The sequence below is a fragment of the Phaenicophaeus curvirostris genome, chromosome 5 (genome assembly GCF_032191515.1).
Source record: "Phaenicophaeus curvirostris isolate KB17595 chromosome 5, BPBGC_Pcur_1.0, whole genome shotgun sequence".
Lineage (NCBI taxonomy): Eukaryota > Metazoa > Chordata > Aves > Cuculiformes > Cuculidae > Phaenicophaeus > Phaenicophaeus curvirostris.
The window spans coordinates 28,956,289-28,973,257 of record NC_091396.1 but is presented as its reverse complement, the minus strand read 5'-3'; the positions used below and the strand labels follow the sequence as shown (position 1 = coordinate 28,973,257).

Below are 16,969 nucleotides of genomic sequence, written 5' to 3'. Positions count from 1 at the left end.
ACTCCAAATAAGCTTTGAACCCTCAGAATATCAGAAGCTGTTTACTATCTATCAGCTCTTCCAGTGGCTTAGACAATTTTAGAAGGCTTAGGCCTTCTAAGGCCTTAAACATCTTAAATTGCTACAAGTCTCAAGTGCCAAAGTCACTCTTTAGTCTTCTTTGAGCTTTCACTAGCATTTTAGGAGAAGCTAATATTTACATTGATTCAAAGGTGACTTCTAAGTACGCTTGTTTTGAAGATCTCATGCCAGCAAACTAAACCAGGAAAATGCATTTAGAATGAGAGAAATCAACTTAAAAATAAATATTTCAAAACCGCAAGCCTGGCAATGCTTCTAGTAAGTGCTCTGTTTGGCACACAAGGGAAAAAGAGAAAAAACCAAGAAATTGAAACCCACAATCATTACTCCAATTACTTAGTTTGTAGGCACTGAGTTGAGACCATTTACAGAATCAGGTAGCTTGAGGATTAAAAAAGGTAAAGAAAATGAAGAAGCTGGCTTGTTTATTTGCTAGCTAGATTCACTAATTCTCTACTAGAAAACACAGGCATAAGGGACAATGAACAAAACTCCACAAATAAACTGGATCAGAGACCAAAAAAATTAATGATGATCTTAACGGAAAGCCAAGGGAGGAAAGAACTGAACAAGGAAGGTCTGGTATAGACCTGCGGAGAAAAGGTTATAAGAAAGCAGGATGGACTGGTGCTGCCAAAGAAGGAAAAGACATTCTAAAAATAAAGAAGAGGAAAATGGTACTGGAATGAAAAAAAGGTCTATTCATCAGTGAGGCTAAGGACAAAAATCAATAATGACTCAAAGTGGCTGATTGACTTAGTTTTCCCTCTGAAATCTCCATTTAAAATGTATCCAAGGGCACTTAGGCAATTAGGAAGTAAGAAAAGAAGCCAGACATAAGAGCTACTTGCACTTTAATAAGGAAGAAAATAAATTAAAAAAAGTTAACTTTTTTAAGGCATTCACATTCAATTTTTAACACATGACAAAAAACTGAGACAGTGTCAAAAGGCCAAAAAAGCCAACTTAGCAGCATTCTTCAAAAAGAAAGCCATACTTAAACTGACAATTACTCTCTCCTAAGCATAACTTTCATCCTTAAAGACAGTCATATAACAAAGAGAAACAAGGAAGAGATATGAAAACAATGGAAGAATGAGCCATATGCAGTAGGCAGTAAGTCAAATAAATGCTTGCATGAAATTTAATTGCTTTTCTAGCTAGAATTGGAAAAAAAGTAAAGGAAGAAAAGGCAGCAGGTGTGATCTGAATAGATACAAGGGAAGCATTTGATAAATGTTCTCTAGAGTACACGGACATGCTTTTAGAAAGATTGATACAGAGTATGAAAACCAGTAAGGATCTGCAGAAGCCCAGTAATAGTACATAAACTGGTGAGCAGCAGGTTAAGTTTCTTTAACACTGAGCTCCATACAAAGTTTCTTTCCTCATGGTAGAAAATAAATGTCGCTAACTAGTCAGTGCTTCAGCGTATTTTGAAGATTTTGGTGAGGGAAACGAACTTGCTAATAACTGAAGACTTAAAGCAGCTCTCAGATTTTATCTCTAGGATTCATAGACACATCAAGTGGAATTTTATGAGGGTATCTTCCATCTAATGCCATCATTCATCTTGGATATCAAATTCACATACGGAAACTGAAATAGAAATGGAATAAAAAACAGTATCAGAATAGAGATACTGTTTTACACCTCCATATTACCACTCTGCTTCTCTTCCATCTGCAATGACTGAGCCCCTGGGCACTCAGGATAACTAAGGCTTCCTTGCACAATTTGGAAATAATACATTTCATTTTTTTCTTAAACGCATGAATCCCAAAATTCAAACATAAACTTTCAGGATGCATCTTTAATGCAAAACTGGCCATCTTCCCACTTTTCCAGTGCTTTTATCAATCAAAATAATCTTTTAGCCTCATTTAGAAAATTCAATGTATCCTGTGGTTAACAGGCAGCAAAAGTCCAGGACATGCATTTGTTTACTGGCCATGGTCCAAGGCCACTGTGTAGATGCTGCCTTTCAAGAGGCCATTTGCAAGGAGGACTCGGACATAACCACTGTCTCTAGCCACCCCAGTCAACTGTTGTAAGAACATTCCTCGTGCAGGGTTGCTAACATCCCCTTGTTACACAGGAAGGAAGACAGCTCCTCCTTCTGTCTCTTTGCTTACTCCATCTTCCAGAAGCTACTCTTAAAAAACAAACAATGCATCAACCAGGGCTTATGCTGCTGGGGGTCGTCACTGCTAGAGGCTGAAGAGCCTGATGAATGGAGAGAGCCAGTAGAGAGATAAGATGCACCAAGCAGCTGGGTAGCTTACCGTCTCCTTACCAATGCTGATAACTAGATGCAGACATACTGTCCTCGTTACTAGATTAAAAGATACACAGTTCCCGGAGGAAAAAAAAACTGGACTGGCATGACAGACAATTGCAACAATCCTCTGCATATCACAGGAATTAATCATGAAGAGAATTTTTCCAGAACAATTTCACATTAGAAACAGATCTTGCTACAAAGAAATAAAACATGCACACTGCATAGAACCGAATCAGTTTGAGACTCTTCACACCTACTTCTCAACAAGAGAATTCCAAGGTATGCTGCCTCTGAACCAGATGCATCTTCAACGGTATTTTAATTCCATTACCAGAGGCTCCGTCTGCTGAAGAAATCCTTTCTCTCTTGCGGATGCCTGCATTACGTAGCTGGCCTTAGACAACATGCTTTGAGTATTTGGTTTTTAAATAGTTTTCTCAGAACACTGAGGTTTTTGGATTGGTATTTTGTAAACCACGCGAGCACTGAGCCCTTCCAGAACCTGCTTCTGAGAACAGGGCTGGGAAGACACTCAAGGTGAAACAAGGAACAACTGATACTTGGGACCCACTCCCTTTCCCCCCATGGCAGTCCCCCACAAGAGAAGCCAGCAAAGGGCAATAGGCAGCATACAATCTGCTACTCCTCACTCTACAAAACAACTAATGCTAGAGAAATGTCTGAATGGGAAAGCTCATTAGGATGTGACAGCATAGGAAGGGTTATAAGCAGTAAAAAAAAATAATCTTTTTTAATTCAGTAGAGGTGTTTCTATCATATAAGACACTGTGGATTTCATTCCATGCTGCAAACCCCAAAGATTCAGGAATTGAATCAAACCTTAAACTACACAGAGTCAAAAGATGTACAAAAACTTTAATGAGCACTAGCACTGGCCACAGTTACAAAGGATGCCAGGCAGCATGTGGTAGGGAAGAAGAAGCTTTGAGACTGCTAAAAAAAGCACTAGCAGAAAAGTCAGCATGCAGCAGGATAGCAGTGGGGTGGGGGGAATTCACACTGCTCTACCACCCCCTGCAACAGACCTCCAGGTCGTGCTGAGTAGTACATGGTAGTGCACTTCATCTGCTAAGTGGAGGACACTGTCTCAAGTGGTGTGACTAAAAGGATTCCTCTTTTCATGTGGCACAGCTCTCCCAATGAACGTTAGTGCTGTGAATGCAGTGTCTTGATTTAACTCAATGGTGCCCACTCTTTAAAAAGTGGCAGCCTCAGAGCCTTTTGATATCATACTTCTGGACTGAACACAAACTCAACTTAAGTCCAAAAAGCAAAAGTGAAGCTATCTGCAAGCAGACTGTGAACTTGTGATCTAATATGTATGCAACCATCTACACACTAAACCATGGTGAGAGTGAACTACAGGACCCTCAAGAAAGGAACAGGCTGTCACAACCTCATATGGACTGCAACCTGCTTCCAATCCACGTCTGAGGGTAAAAAAAAGCTCTTACCAGCAGGTCTGGCTGGTAAACTACACACCTGAGCATCCTTCCTCTGGTTCATCATCACTGCAATTGTACAAAACGCAACTAGAGAAGCATGATCTACTCAACTGAATTCATTACTGCACGCATCTTCAGGACTTGCAGATGCCTTTCTTCATGTCCCCAATCATCACTACAATGAACCATCTCCCAGTGACTTGTGAAAAGTAAATTGCTTGTTCTGTTGGTCACTTGCAGAGGAAGTTGTTTCCAAAAGCTGGGTTCCTGACCCACAGGAAACAAAGTTTTAGAGCAGGTCATAGGGACCTGCTCTAAGGCAAATAGTTTGTTTGCAAGCAAAACCAACAGCTAAATAAGCATAAGAACAGAACATATGAAGGACAGGCAAACATTGCTGAACACCGGCTCTACCACCTTAGCCATTTGATAGCCTTACTTGGAACAGTATTTATTCACCAACAATTGGGATCTCTGGGTTTTCAATACAAGTCTGTACCTAAATGTGTGTGTTTAAACTAACATATCAGTAAACAACATAAGCTGTTTGGCCTTTAATTGTTTGGGAAAGGAAGAACTTTCCTGACATTACATCACAAGTTTCTTCCAATTTAATCACATAAAAAGCACAGTAAACAAATCGATGCTTTTCAACAGCACAAATTAGTGGGCTGGGTGTCATCCTGAATCCTAAGGAAGCGGTACACAATGTCCTTATTTTCCTTTACTCACTAGAATGCAACAATACTACAGGTTATATATTTGGCTAATAAAAGCATTTATTTTATCCTCATAGCTACAGTACTGGCTCATGAATTCCAGTTTCTTACAGGGTTCTTTCAGGCCCATTAGGTGCATTTCCAAGTGTGGATGAACACTACTGTCACCACCTCACTTTCCTACCTGACCAACAGCTTATCAACACCTGTTTAGACATAGACCTTGGGTTTAAAACGCCAAGAACCACCTCATGGTTCAGCAGTCCAGTTTAACCCCCAGTCACAACTATTCAGCACCTACACTGGTCTCTGCAAGCCAGTCAAGCTGCATCTCCAAACAGCTAAGCCTTTTGTATCCACTGAACCAAGGTACAGGTTGTTGCAGAAATCAGCTGGTTAGTCACCTTTCTCTAGTTTGCAGCCAAAACCTAGTCAGAGTCATTGTTCTCTAATAAAAAGTTTATCAAGAGTCCTCCTTTCCTGGAGATTTATGGAAGGCTATATAACCCTTTCCTTAGACCTCCTTTTTAGCCTTGCAGATCCCAAGCTGTGGGTTTTCCTAGATAAAAATGCTCCACTGACCACACTAGCACCTCTTTTTAACTACTGTATCGGTTCAAAGGCAGTTCTGAATGTGGATATGCAAACTTTAAACTCTTCCAGCTTATTTATCTAGTTTCTTCTAAAGTAATACTAACATTTTGCTATTTCTGCTGTTAAGCATCTTCTGTCTCATCACAGAACTAAATTTGTTGTTTTTACAGCCTCGTGTAGGCTTAATCACCTACGTTCAACTAAAATCTCAGGTCTTTCTCCTCTGTCACTTTAACTACTAAGTTCAGTGTTATTAGTCACTAAGTGCACTTTGTACTATTAGAAGTTCTCATTTCTATAGCTCCAGTCACTTTCAAGGCAATCCAGTTCTTGTGTAATACTCTGATCTTTCTCTGCAATGACAAGGCTAATACCACACCCTCTGCAAATTTATTCAGTACACCCTGACAAGGTGTTAGTGTAAATAGTACCAATAATGACTCCCAAAACAGGTTCTTATGGAATTCCATCAATGACCTCTTTCGTGATGGAGTCCAGCTGTCAATCATGTCGTATTCTTCTTTCCTTTAGCCAAGCGTTCACCTGTTCTTTAGCAGGTCTTGTTCTAACCCTAGTTCTTTACAAACCAACCAGATTTACTGTAGTTCCAATATGGGAACTGTCTTACAGAGATATTAGACCTGGAGCAAATCCTCAATTTAATTAAAAATAAATACATAAAATTCTCATGGACAGGTAACCAATCTCCTATACTCCACCTCAGTCAAATCACAATGCATTTGATCCTGCATTCCATGGTTTTAATTTTCCTCTCTTTCAAAACATACCCCATAAATCTGTGTACTGAGTTCACGTTATGGTTTATCAATGTAACCTGACCCTCTCCATTTTCATCTGCAAGAAAAACTGCCATCAGTGTAACCTTAACTTAGCAACACAGCCCGAAATGTTTGATTTTAATCACTGTTTCTTTAGAACTCTGGAAAGACTACATGCATAGCCGCTCATTATGAGCCCACAGAGCTTCAAGTTATGCCCCTTTTTCTTCCAGTCAGCTTATACTTCCAGTCTACTCATTTTCCCTAAGCACATGTTTTTCAAACTCTGTTTGAGGCACAGCTGCTATTTCAACCTGTTTATGGGATCCCTGTAGTACTTGGTTTCAAATGCCTCCATTGTACACAGGAATAAAGACCCAGGGAATTATAACCATTTCAGTTCTTTGCTACCAACCAGTTTTCTTTGTCAAATTACAACAGTGGGAGTGTTTTCAGCAGTGCAGTGTTTTCTGGATCCCTGCTGTCTGCTAGGCTATCCCCTATCTAGTACTCTATTGATTGTCGAATAATTTATTTACTATTCTTGTTCCTCTCTACTACTGTGTATGAAACCTACACAAATATTTTTCATCTTTCTCCCTCACTTTCCAAGTTAAAGTCAACAGATACGCCAACCTCAAACCAAGGCTATTAAGTCAAAAACTACTGAGATAATACCTACATGTCAGGATTTTTCCTTTCTCTGAGGATCTTCCAAGTAGATCTGGGACAGACATCACAGCCACAAGCCACTTATGATTTGATAGCGCCTCACTCATTTGTGTGAGGCTCTAACATCAGATTATTCAGCTCAGTGAATATCTACACCTTTATACAGAGGTTTGTAAGTCACTTGCACTGTTGCTGGTCTATAAAACAGCGTAGCTGATAGCAGAACACATCAGGTGTCCACATCCAAAAAGAATCTACCAGTCCATGTGAGGTCTACAATAATCACCAGAAGCACCAGTGACTTCAATCCACCATCAGGAAACCTGCTGAAGCATTTCTGTCAAACACCAGTAAGTCTCTCATCCCCACAGCCAGTTTGTTTCAGGTTCATACACTAAAGTTTATTTTTGTTGGAATTGTGCCTGACTGTTGCTGGGACAGAAGTAAGGTGATGTAAGAGTGACCTAGCAACATGGTGAGCTAAGAAGGTTTCTCAAAATTGCTGCAGAAGGACTGACATTGCTTCCATAACATACCATGGAAGTGTTCCTGTTGTGTCTTTAATTAGTGAGGTGCCAAGAAGAGACATACCATTTAGCTTGGGGCTACTGCAAGCACCAGAATGGATACCCAACGGGGAGTGTGGCAAGACAGGACAGCCAAACCAAGCTAGATTCTGCAGTATTCAATCAAAGCATACACCCTCTGAGAGACTTCATTTCCCTGGGTTCTCATCCAAGTTTGTCTCATGAGCCATAATCACTAGACTAGATCATATCACTTCTCTATACTGAAAATAACTTAGTATAACTCTCAAATTCACGAAGAAGAGAGCCATTATTCCTGAATAATTCTTCTGCTTAGAAAGTACAGCAACTATTCTCGAAGAAAGCCGCTTACCCTGGAAGAGAGTGATTATAGCTTATTCCATAATAATATCTTGTAGAACTTCATGTATAAATAAGGCCTTGATGAAAGATTATGTTCAAGAGAACAAGAGGGCTGTTTGAAGAGCGTTGGCATTCTGTACTACTGAAACTGGTCCAATTTGAATTCCAACTACAGATTTCACCAGAAGGCTGTTCTGAATTAGTCACTACTACAATTGTATGTATTTATTCAGATCTAAGATAGTGGTTCTACACTGACCATACGACTTCTCAAGCACCACATGCCTTAACTCATGCACAACAGATGGAGTTCACATGCATGTGGCAAGATCACCAGCAGAACTGCAAGTTTCTAGCTGTCAGCTTTTAAGTTATAAGGAACTTGAACATGTGAAGCGTAAGCCAAAAGAATACCTGAAGCAGAGAAATCCCTGAAGTGTTCCTGCAGCCTAAAAGAAACACTGCTCCAAAAAGAAGCTCTTGCACAACACAAGAAATGGAGAAAATGGTCTCAAAGTATGGTACAGAGACTCTAAGAACACTGAAACACTGTTGACTCAGTCATATGTGTCACATCGCATCTAAATTAGCTTGTGTTTAATTGCAAGTTTACAAAGGGACAGTTATGCTTTTCATGACACTGTAAAAATAAAAGAGAGCTAAAGTCTACATGTCACACCATTGGGCTTTCAAGAGAGGACCAAAATAATTCACTGGCTTGCTCATAATCATGACAAAAACCTTTGCAGTTGTAGAAGCTCACACCAGAATACTGTAACAAGTATTGATAACTCTAGGCCAGCAGCTTTCAGCCTACTTGCTGGACATCAAGGGGTCCTGAAAGCTGAGGAAAGCAAGTATATCAAATTCACTGTTCTCACTGGAAACTTTCAGAAGGCCATAAATCCAGAGAGACTAAAAAATACTGCAGTACACATACATGAAACAAAAGATTGAGAAAGCCCAGAAAGACACAGGAAATAAAATGTGCTAATGAGATGCACTTCAAGCAGCCTCGGAAGTTTATAATCTGCAAAATAAACATTGATTGTAAGAGACTCAGTAAGCACTGTGGTAGCACAAAAGGAGGATTAGGAGTTGTGGGTTTTGGGTCCCTCAAGCACAATGCCCCAGGCAGTGAAGAGCTATTTATTCCTCACTGTCCTAAGAACAGACCAGCCAAAGCAGTTATATCTCCATGTAAAGTAAGCACTTACTCTGGTCGGCAAATCACCAGGTCCCCTTTGTTCGTGCCATATGCCAATCCCAGGCCTGGCTCAGGCAGCCAGCGGGCAGAGTTTATACTGACATGTCTTCTCTGGTCGGCAGGCATTGGGTATAGAACGTTGAAAACTCTCTGAAACAATAACAGGAGATTACTTTGCAGGACAATACAAGGCAGGAGAGACAAGGAGGCTCATTAAAACGTTCAATCTCCCTGCAGCAGGGCAGCTGGCTAAGGAGACATGTCACTTTACCAGACATTGAAAGAAACCACTAACCCAACAGCGAGAAACACATACACGTGCCTCTAAGCATTCAATAGACTGCTACACTGAGGCGGAGCAGAAGACATTTGGGCCCCAGGAGAATCTGCATGTCTCTTAGTGGGTTGCACAGTCTTTCTATTCAAACTAATTAAACAAAGTGATGGGGACAAGTGGTATAGTCATTAGAAAGCAGGTCAACTAGGATTCTTCAAGCCTTCACCTCTCATCTTAACTCACTGGGGTGGAACAGGAAATTCGCAAGTACATGGGCTTTCAGCATCCAGTTTATTGTTTCTGTTAAACAAATAAAACTTTATGCAAAAAAAAATACAGTGTTTTCCTTTTTAAAACATTTAAACACCCTCCTAAAAATGTTTTAGAGTTTCACCAACCCCCACACCAACAGTATACAATGGAAAATAACACAAGTATGCAACTAACAAATGTCTCACATTCAGATCTCCTTCTAACACCATCCATTTTACCTGCAAGCCAGTGCTTTGCCAATGCTGCAAGAGCCTCAGTGCTGCAGGTGAATGAAAAACTGTGCACACAAAGGACCAATAGCAAGCTCTGCTTTCTGGTTTGCACTAGCTTGGTTTCTGATACACACGAGCTTGAAAAGCAAGAATGATAAAGTGGAACAGATTATACCTACACAGATACTCTCCTCCTACTCCAAGAAGCTAATGTCTTGTATAGCACAACGCTCTCCTGCATCCTGCCATCCAGCAACAAGAACTGGGTATACTGACAACGCCCCATTTAGCCAGAAAACATGACACATTTACATGATAAAAACAAAGGCATAGGAAGTGGAAAGAGGGGTAGTGAGCTGCTTTGGCTACCTGGAATAGAAAATGACAAACTGCTTCAGTGGACTAGGCCATCAGAACATGTTCCGTCATGGCTTCAGAAGAGAAGAACTGAAGATGGTATTTACGAGCTCAAATCATTAACAGAATTTCTGCAGAAACGTACTTAGGATTTAAACCTGTAATTAGTGCAGGTAGCACAGACTACTTTCAACGGGATAAGTTCCAGGTGATGGACATGTTATCATTAGATTTTCTGTGAGCAACCATCCACTCATCATAAAACCTTTCTTCCAGATTCCTCAGAAAAAGGGCATGGTGCTGGACCAGGAAGCATGGAGAGAATGAGGGTGTGCTTGAATAACAGCATAAAGGTAGATGGGAATGCAGTTCAACCACTACTGCCCTGCCGAGGTGTCCTGAAGTAATAATTAGAATCCATTAGGGTGGAATTCATCAACTAGCATTGCAAACCAGGGCACGATATGACAGCTTATGTACCTGTTTTTCTCTGTAGCCCTACTGACCATCCCACATCATGTCCTGTTGCCAATTTAACTTGAGAAGTCTGAGAAAGAGACTACTTAATTGTATGCCCTCCAGTAGCCAGTACCCAGAACCTTCATCTTGACCTTTGTAAGGCAAGAAAGTTGTCAGAGCAAAATAATGTAGTTGCATTATTTCCTGTTATTAATAACACATTTAACCTTTCCTCTGAGGAGGCCAGATTAGAGAAGAAAATGTCTTTAAGGATTTCTCTGTATGAGAGAAGCTGGTCACTCTTCGCCCTGCCTATCACTCAGTAGTTATTATATTTGGAAAAGCTCTGCGATTGGATGGAAGGAACAGGCCCTTAGGGGTTCATCTATCTCTTACCCATCTCTGTCATGTCTGCCTCATTCCCTCCCAGTCTTCCTTGCTGTGTCGGGCAGGTGGAGAAAAAGAAGAAGAGGAAAAAAATCAGATGTACAACAGTAACATCTGTTACCATGGAGATTATGGTGCACTCTGAGATGGGGAGACTGGATTTTGAAGAGGAGGAGGAAGGAGAGGAAAGGGAGGGGTCCACCAGAGTTGGGAGCACAAATTCACAAAATAAGCATTCCGATCTCTCAAGAACTGCAAGGGTTTTCTGTCTTATCTTTCTCTGGCAAGTCAGAAACAGACAGCTTCTCTTCTCCTGCGAATGGCTTTGCAAAGTATCACAGCTAAAGAATCTACCTTCCAGGGCTAGCCACAAACTCTCCTCCACCGGCAGGTCAGTTGGTGCAGTTGTCATCCCACAGGCTCTGCAACTGTCCATGCCAAGGGGCAAGAGCTGTGAGCTACAGCTCGGCATCCAAGTGCCTTGCAGTAAATACCACCCCATGGAAAACACTGCCAAGGACACGGGTCTGGTTCTGACAACCTGCAAAATTGTTGGCTGAGGGCAGAATCTCAAAGACAAGATGGCTTAAAAATTCTGTGTAAAAATAATTGCTTCATTCACTTCTAAACAGCTTGTCACACCAAGGAGCTCCCCTCCCCTGCTGCTTCCCTCTCCCACGCTAATGGGACAATTCCATACAGCGTTAAGGGCGATGACATCCGTGCGTGTGGTAATTAGTACATGAAAAGAGAAAGCAGCTGTACTGGCATAATCACCACTCACAGCAGTAACCAAAGCCCAGCTAATCAATCTGATGCAGTCATAAGGACTGGCTGTTGCAATCGCATCCATTAGCAAGACCCCCTACTCTGTCCACAGAGTGGGAAAAAAAGCTGAAGTTACTTCAACACCGGCAGGTCCCTCTCTTCAAAGAAGGTCAGTAGCTTGCTAGGAAGCACTGTCCTCCATAGATCACAGCTAATTCCTTTTGGGGTTGGTTTTTTTTTTTATTTGTTTGCTTTTTTAATCCCATTTCTAAATCTTGTAAAAAAGTTACTGAGATATTTCAACCAAAGCAGTCAGCCTAAAAACATACTACAGAGTGATCGCACCTCTTTGTTTGACAGTGGGATTGCCCATGCTTTGTAGTTCCGAACTTTTAGGAATACTATTCATGTTACTACAGGAATCGTTCGCTAATACAGTTCTCCAGCTTCTAGGTCAAGAGATTGCTGCCAATCCTCACTCTTAAAACTAGCAATACAAGTGTGTAACATTGAAAATTCTTCAGTTCCATTTCATTACAGCTAGTCCATGAACTAGTTGCAGGCCATGTGTAACAGCCATGTTGACAGCCAAGGGTTCAGTAATCAGTTTAGAACTACTGTTGTAAACATTCAGTAATCTTTAAGGTGTCTACCACACTCTACCAGAGCCTCCAGAGAGTCTGTTTTTAATAGAGTGGCATTTTCATTTAGGACAGGTATCATATTGCATCACACTTCAGCAGCCCAGAATCACTGCTAGCAGTCATGCAAAGCTTCCAGGCTCTTCACCATAACCACTATCAAAGTTGCTTAGCACCACTACTCTACTAAATCAATAATACACAGCCACACTACTAGACACAGTGATTCAGCATTTTATGAATGTGGAAGGTGCATTTGTTTCCAGACGCTGTTCTGAAGCAAAGTTTTCAATGGTGTGTTTCTCTAGCTATAACACTGTCAAGTCTGAGGAGTGGGAGCTTCAGAACATCCCTATGGAAGCTTAAGCCCAAACGGGCAACGTAAGTATAGCAAGCTGTACTTGCCTAATCACCACTCACAGCAGTAATAGATACAGTAGGCAAGAAAGGTCCTACCTCTTTCCTTTACGGCCATGTAACACAGCCTGGATTACACAGAAATGCTGCTTGACCTGTACTTATGTCTGTAGAAAACCCTGTCTCTGGTGATCTCCCCACACTTCACGGGAGATTTCAGAAGCATTCTGTCATTCCAGGGACTCCATCTTTCCTCTGAGTTCAGGGAATGACAGCAAGATAAAAAGTCTTCCTCTGCAAATACCAGAACTGTCTAGGTAGCTAAGCTTCTGCACAAAAGACACCTCTCATACAAAGGAAAAGCAGTATCACTAAAGAAACAGCTGGTTGCTTCCATTCTACATCATAATCATGAAGCATGTGGAAATATTTGGTTGAGTAATTATGTCTGCCCTTCTCTATTTTCAAAGACTGCACTAGAAGCAACTATTTATCTCTTTGGTGTGTCTTTTCCAAACTCCTTGAACAGCAGTGAGAACATACATCATCTACTAAATTCCCTAAAGCTCATTTTATCACTTCACAACCACTTCTTCAACGCTGAATTCAGCAGGGGAGAAGATGGCTTAGGGAAAGCAGGGCTGTAAGGCATGAGGAAAAGGGAAAAAACAGTGTTCAGCAAACAAGCCGCATGTAGAGTGCAGAGGCCACCTCAAGTCCAAGTAGCACTGTGCTGGGCCAAAGAGGAGGCACCACATCATCTGCATGGCCATCTCTCTGTTCAAGGCCTATCCGCCTCTAAGGACAGTAATGGAAGGCAGAGGAGTGCTGAACACTTTGGCAGAGTGGGACGTTTCTGCTCCTCTCCGGCACTTAAGAAAGAAAAAACATGTTTTGAAGCTGGAGGAGAAGAGAAAGTTGGCAAAAGCAGGTAAGGAAGCTCAGCAGGAACTCTTGCTTTTTATCTTTTTAAAGATAAAGACTGCGTGGGGAGGGGGTGCAGCTATTCTCTTGTTTACACGGGGAAATTTTGTCATCCGTGAAGCTCCATCCTGACAGGTAAAGGGAAAGGAAAGGTTGAAGCAGACCAGGTGGGTTGATCAGGCACCAGCCTAAATTTAATTATTAATTTTAAACTGAATCAAAGCTGTCACCGGAGGCTGACTGACCGTGAAAACATAGGAAGAGAAACATCTGATGCACTAAACCCAAAAGAAACCTCTTACTGGGAGGACTGCTAAAGTCTACAACTTCATAGCCACACTGACCTGGGTTACACAGAAAAATGCTTCAGAAAGAAGTGTTGACCTCTGCTGGATGGGTAAAGCTGTACTGACAGCTTCCGTTTCAGAAGTTTCACTCAACTCTCTTGATTACAAACAAGTTACTGAGACTGAACAGCTCTAAAATAAATACATTATTTTTTTTTCTTTTGCCTTACTCATCCCAATAGGGTGCTGTCAGTGAAAGATCTCCCCTTGTATTTTTTTTTTTTAATGTCAATGTGTTAACTAATTCACCTCTGACACCAGGATATTGGATAAGTTTCTACGAAGCATCTGCCACTCTACTGAAAGCACTGGATGTCCTTGGCTTAGCTGCCAGGAACCCACGGGCATCACCGACTTCTATAATGCTGCTAATTAGTTTAATCAAGTCCATGGCTTTTTAAGGTCAGGAAATGTAATGCTGCATCCTAACTGATGTCCTTAACAAATAACACAATCCGTTTTTTCATTTAGATTACATTCTTTACTCTGCCTTCAATTTACGAATTTCACAAAAGCTGCTGAAATTCAGGCTTATGCCTTGCACTGCTACAAAATCCAGAGCCCTCTGCAGCAGTATACAAGCCTAGCCTGTCTAAAGCAGAAGGCCTTGAATGCAAAGCAAAACAAACACTCCTTGGGATAAACTGACCAGTAGCTCAATACATTTATTCATAAGACAATGTACATCAGTATTTTGAAACAAGGCAACTCTCTCCTTTGTTTGGAAGGAGTCGTCTTTCTGAATCTATATGCAGACACGAAGACAATGGTATGCATTCCCTACAGTCAGACAGGGGAAAAAAAATTGCTTTTTTTTGCTCCCAGGCTCCTCTTATTAGGCAGACTGGTCTGTGCTGCTCTCAACCCCTCCCCAACAGCTGATTCCTCCCACCAACACACCCATCTTTCCATTAGATCTTCTCTATCAAAATGGAAGAAGCAAAAAATAATACACTTATCTTTTTTGATTTGTCAGTCTTATCATCAAATGGATCTTATTATCTAATGCTCTGCACAAATGAAACTTCTTTCAACTCCATTTATCTTCCCCAGATGCAACAGGATCACATATGAAATTCTTCTTCAGTCTTCATCAATGCAATAAACCTCTTTCTGCCTACCTGTTGTCAGTGCCTAGCTTTGCTTTCTGGGCCAGAGTGAATTAAATGAGAACTAATCCATAGTTTTCAGCAACAACTGAAAACTTAACTGAGGATACTTGATTTAATTCCTAAAACAGGACAGCACCAGAAGTTTATGTTGGATGCACCAAGAAACTTTATGTGACAGTAAAACATAGTTCTTCTTGACCATACGCGATCATATAATATATTGCTGATCTTTCAAATCAGAAGTCTCATTACAGCACACCTAAATCTTTCTCTAGGGTAGCTCCTGGCACTTTCAGCTAGTACCTTCTGTCACAAGCCTGCCATGCAACTACTAAATGAGAAAAGGGCTTTGAAATAAGTAATGGGAAATTTCAAAACATTAACCAGGAACCAGATCTTATGAAGAAATGCATCAACTCAGGTAACAAAGCCCTCTCGGGACAATAACATACTTGCAGTGAAATGGCTCATTAATTTACTACTTGTCTCCCAAAGGTGGCAAAATCAGGGTAATAACCTCCAAAAAGCCCTTTAGGGGACTCGTCCAGGCCCAGATCTGAAACATAGGGCTGAGTAAGCAAGAAATTGCTAAACAAAACAATTGTCCTTTCAATTATGTGTGTGTGTGGTTGAAACAGATGAAAGGAGAGAAACAGGAATGCCAAAGGGGGTGTTAGCGTGACAGATGATAGATACATATACATTCAGAGCAGATGCATAAGTGAACTGAACTGCGCAAACAGGACTGTGCTCCCGGCTATTGTTATCCCTTGCAAAAACCACCAACAGCTCTTAATGCTGGAACAATCTAACAAAAATACAGTCACTTCTATGGCAAAAAAGAATGACGAGGTTCTTCATTTCTGTCCTTAACTCAGATTGCAAAACAAAAACAGCACCTGTGAATTCTCCATTAAATGTCATGCTGAGACCATAACAGCAAAATCTACAATATGTTAAAGATCTAATGACAAGAGCAAAGGATTTGCACACAGCTGCCATTCCACCCCGTCCTTCAACCGCCGAGCCTCAATAGAACAGCACACAAGATCAAGTGTCAACAATATGTTGATGACAGAGCTACATGCATACTCACCTAGGTCAAAAGAAGCTGTCAACCAGCTGCCTACATCTGGAATGAATAAATACTGGAGGAAAGATTTGGCTTAAATGTAATTCAAGAAAGATAGTAGGAAGAAGTACCAAAAAGAAAAAAAGTCTGCAAGAAATTGGAAATCTCTCAGCCTCTGGCCAGTTTAGTGCAAGCCTGGTAATAATTTACCTTGGTTCCCTTACCTGGCTTGGGCAAGACAATTGCACATAAATATTCTCAGAAATGGAAACATCTTTGCCATATTTTTTTCTGTCTGGTTAGAGCTTGGCACCAAAGCCAACAGTAGCTACTGTGGGGCTAATGGGCTCAAGGTCTTACCTGAACTGCAACAGCTCAGCTCTCCTAATACTAGACCCCATATCAAACAAAAGGTCTTGGCTGTCAGCTTCATATCCCACAAAGTAAAAACATCTGGAATAGACATAATTTGCCTTTTCTTCACACTAGTTTGCTAAAACTGACACCACTCCCATGTTTAACCATCGCCTGAGATAATACAATATATGAGGAAGGAATTCTAATGAGCTCTAAGTTATTACAAGTTTCTTGTAAATTCTGTCTCGGCAACCTTCGTGCAGACATGGGTGAATCGGTCAAGATAGCAATTTAACTAACTAAAAACCATATCATTCCTGCATCTACACTCAAACACGCACATCTATTCAAAACTTCATGCCATCTGCAACATCAAGGTGGCGTTGCATTTCTAATGATGTTGAACACAGCTCTTACAGCACCCTACATAAGCAGCACTCTACCAACATGAGTTTTGGATATGGTCCGTTTTCCTAAAGATACCTGCCAGAACCTGCTGATACACAGAGCACAGAGAACTATTTGTTCTCAACCACACTATTACACTCCACCTTGTATTAAAAGGTGCGATATCTCATATCAGTCAGAAAAGGATTCTGCCCCCAGTCCCTCTCCCTACTATCAAAAAGTATTTGCAGCTTGTGACTCTGCTTGGACTTCTGTAGTCTAAAAAACAATTGTCTGGTTCAACTTCTGCCAGCAGTGAAAAATTTATTTGGGCAGTAAACAAATAT

General features: G+C 41.0%; 1 protein-coding gene across 3 annotated transcripts in view; it reads right to left on the bottom strand.

Annotated features, from left to right (window-relative positions):
* AMBRA1 (autophagy and beclin 1 regulator 1) overlaps positions 1 to 16,969 on the bottom strand; it is a 139,306-nt gene that overhangs the window by 18,553 nt on the left and 103,784 nt on the right. For all 3 annotated transcript variants that reach the window (XM_069858031.1, XM_069858032.1, XM_069858033.1), the window contains one exon: positions 8,703 to 8,842. In XM_069858031.1, the coding sequence (XP_069714132.1) occupies positions 8,703 to 8,842 (140 nt within the window). The remainder of the gene's footprint in view (positions 1 to 8,702; positions 8,843 to 16,969) is intronic.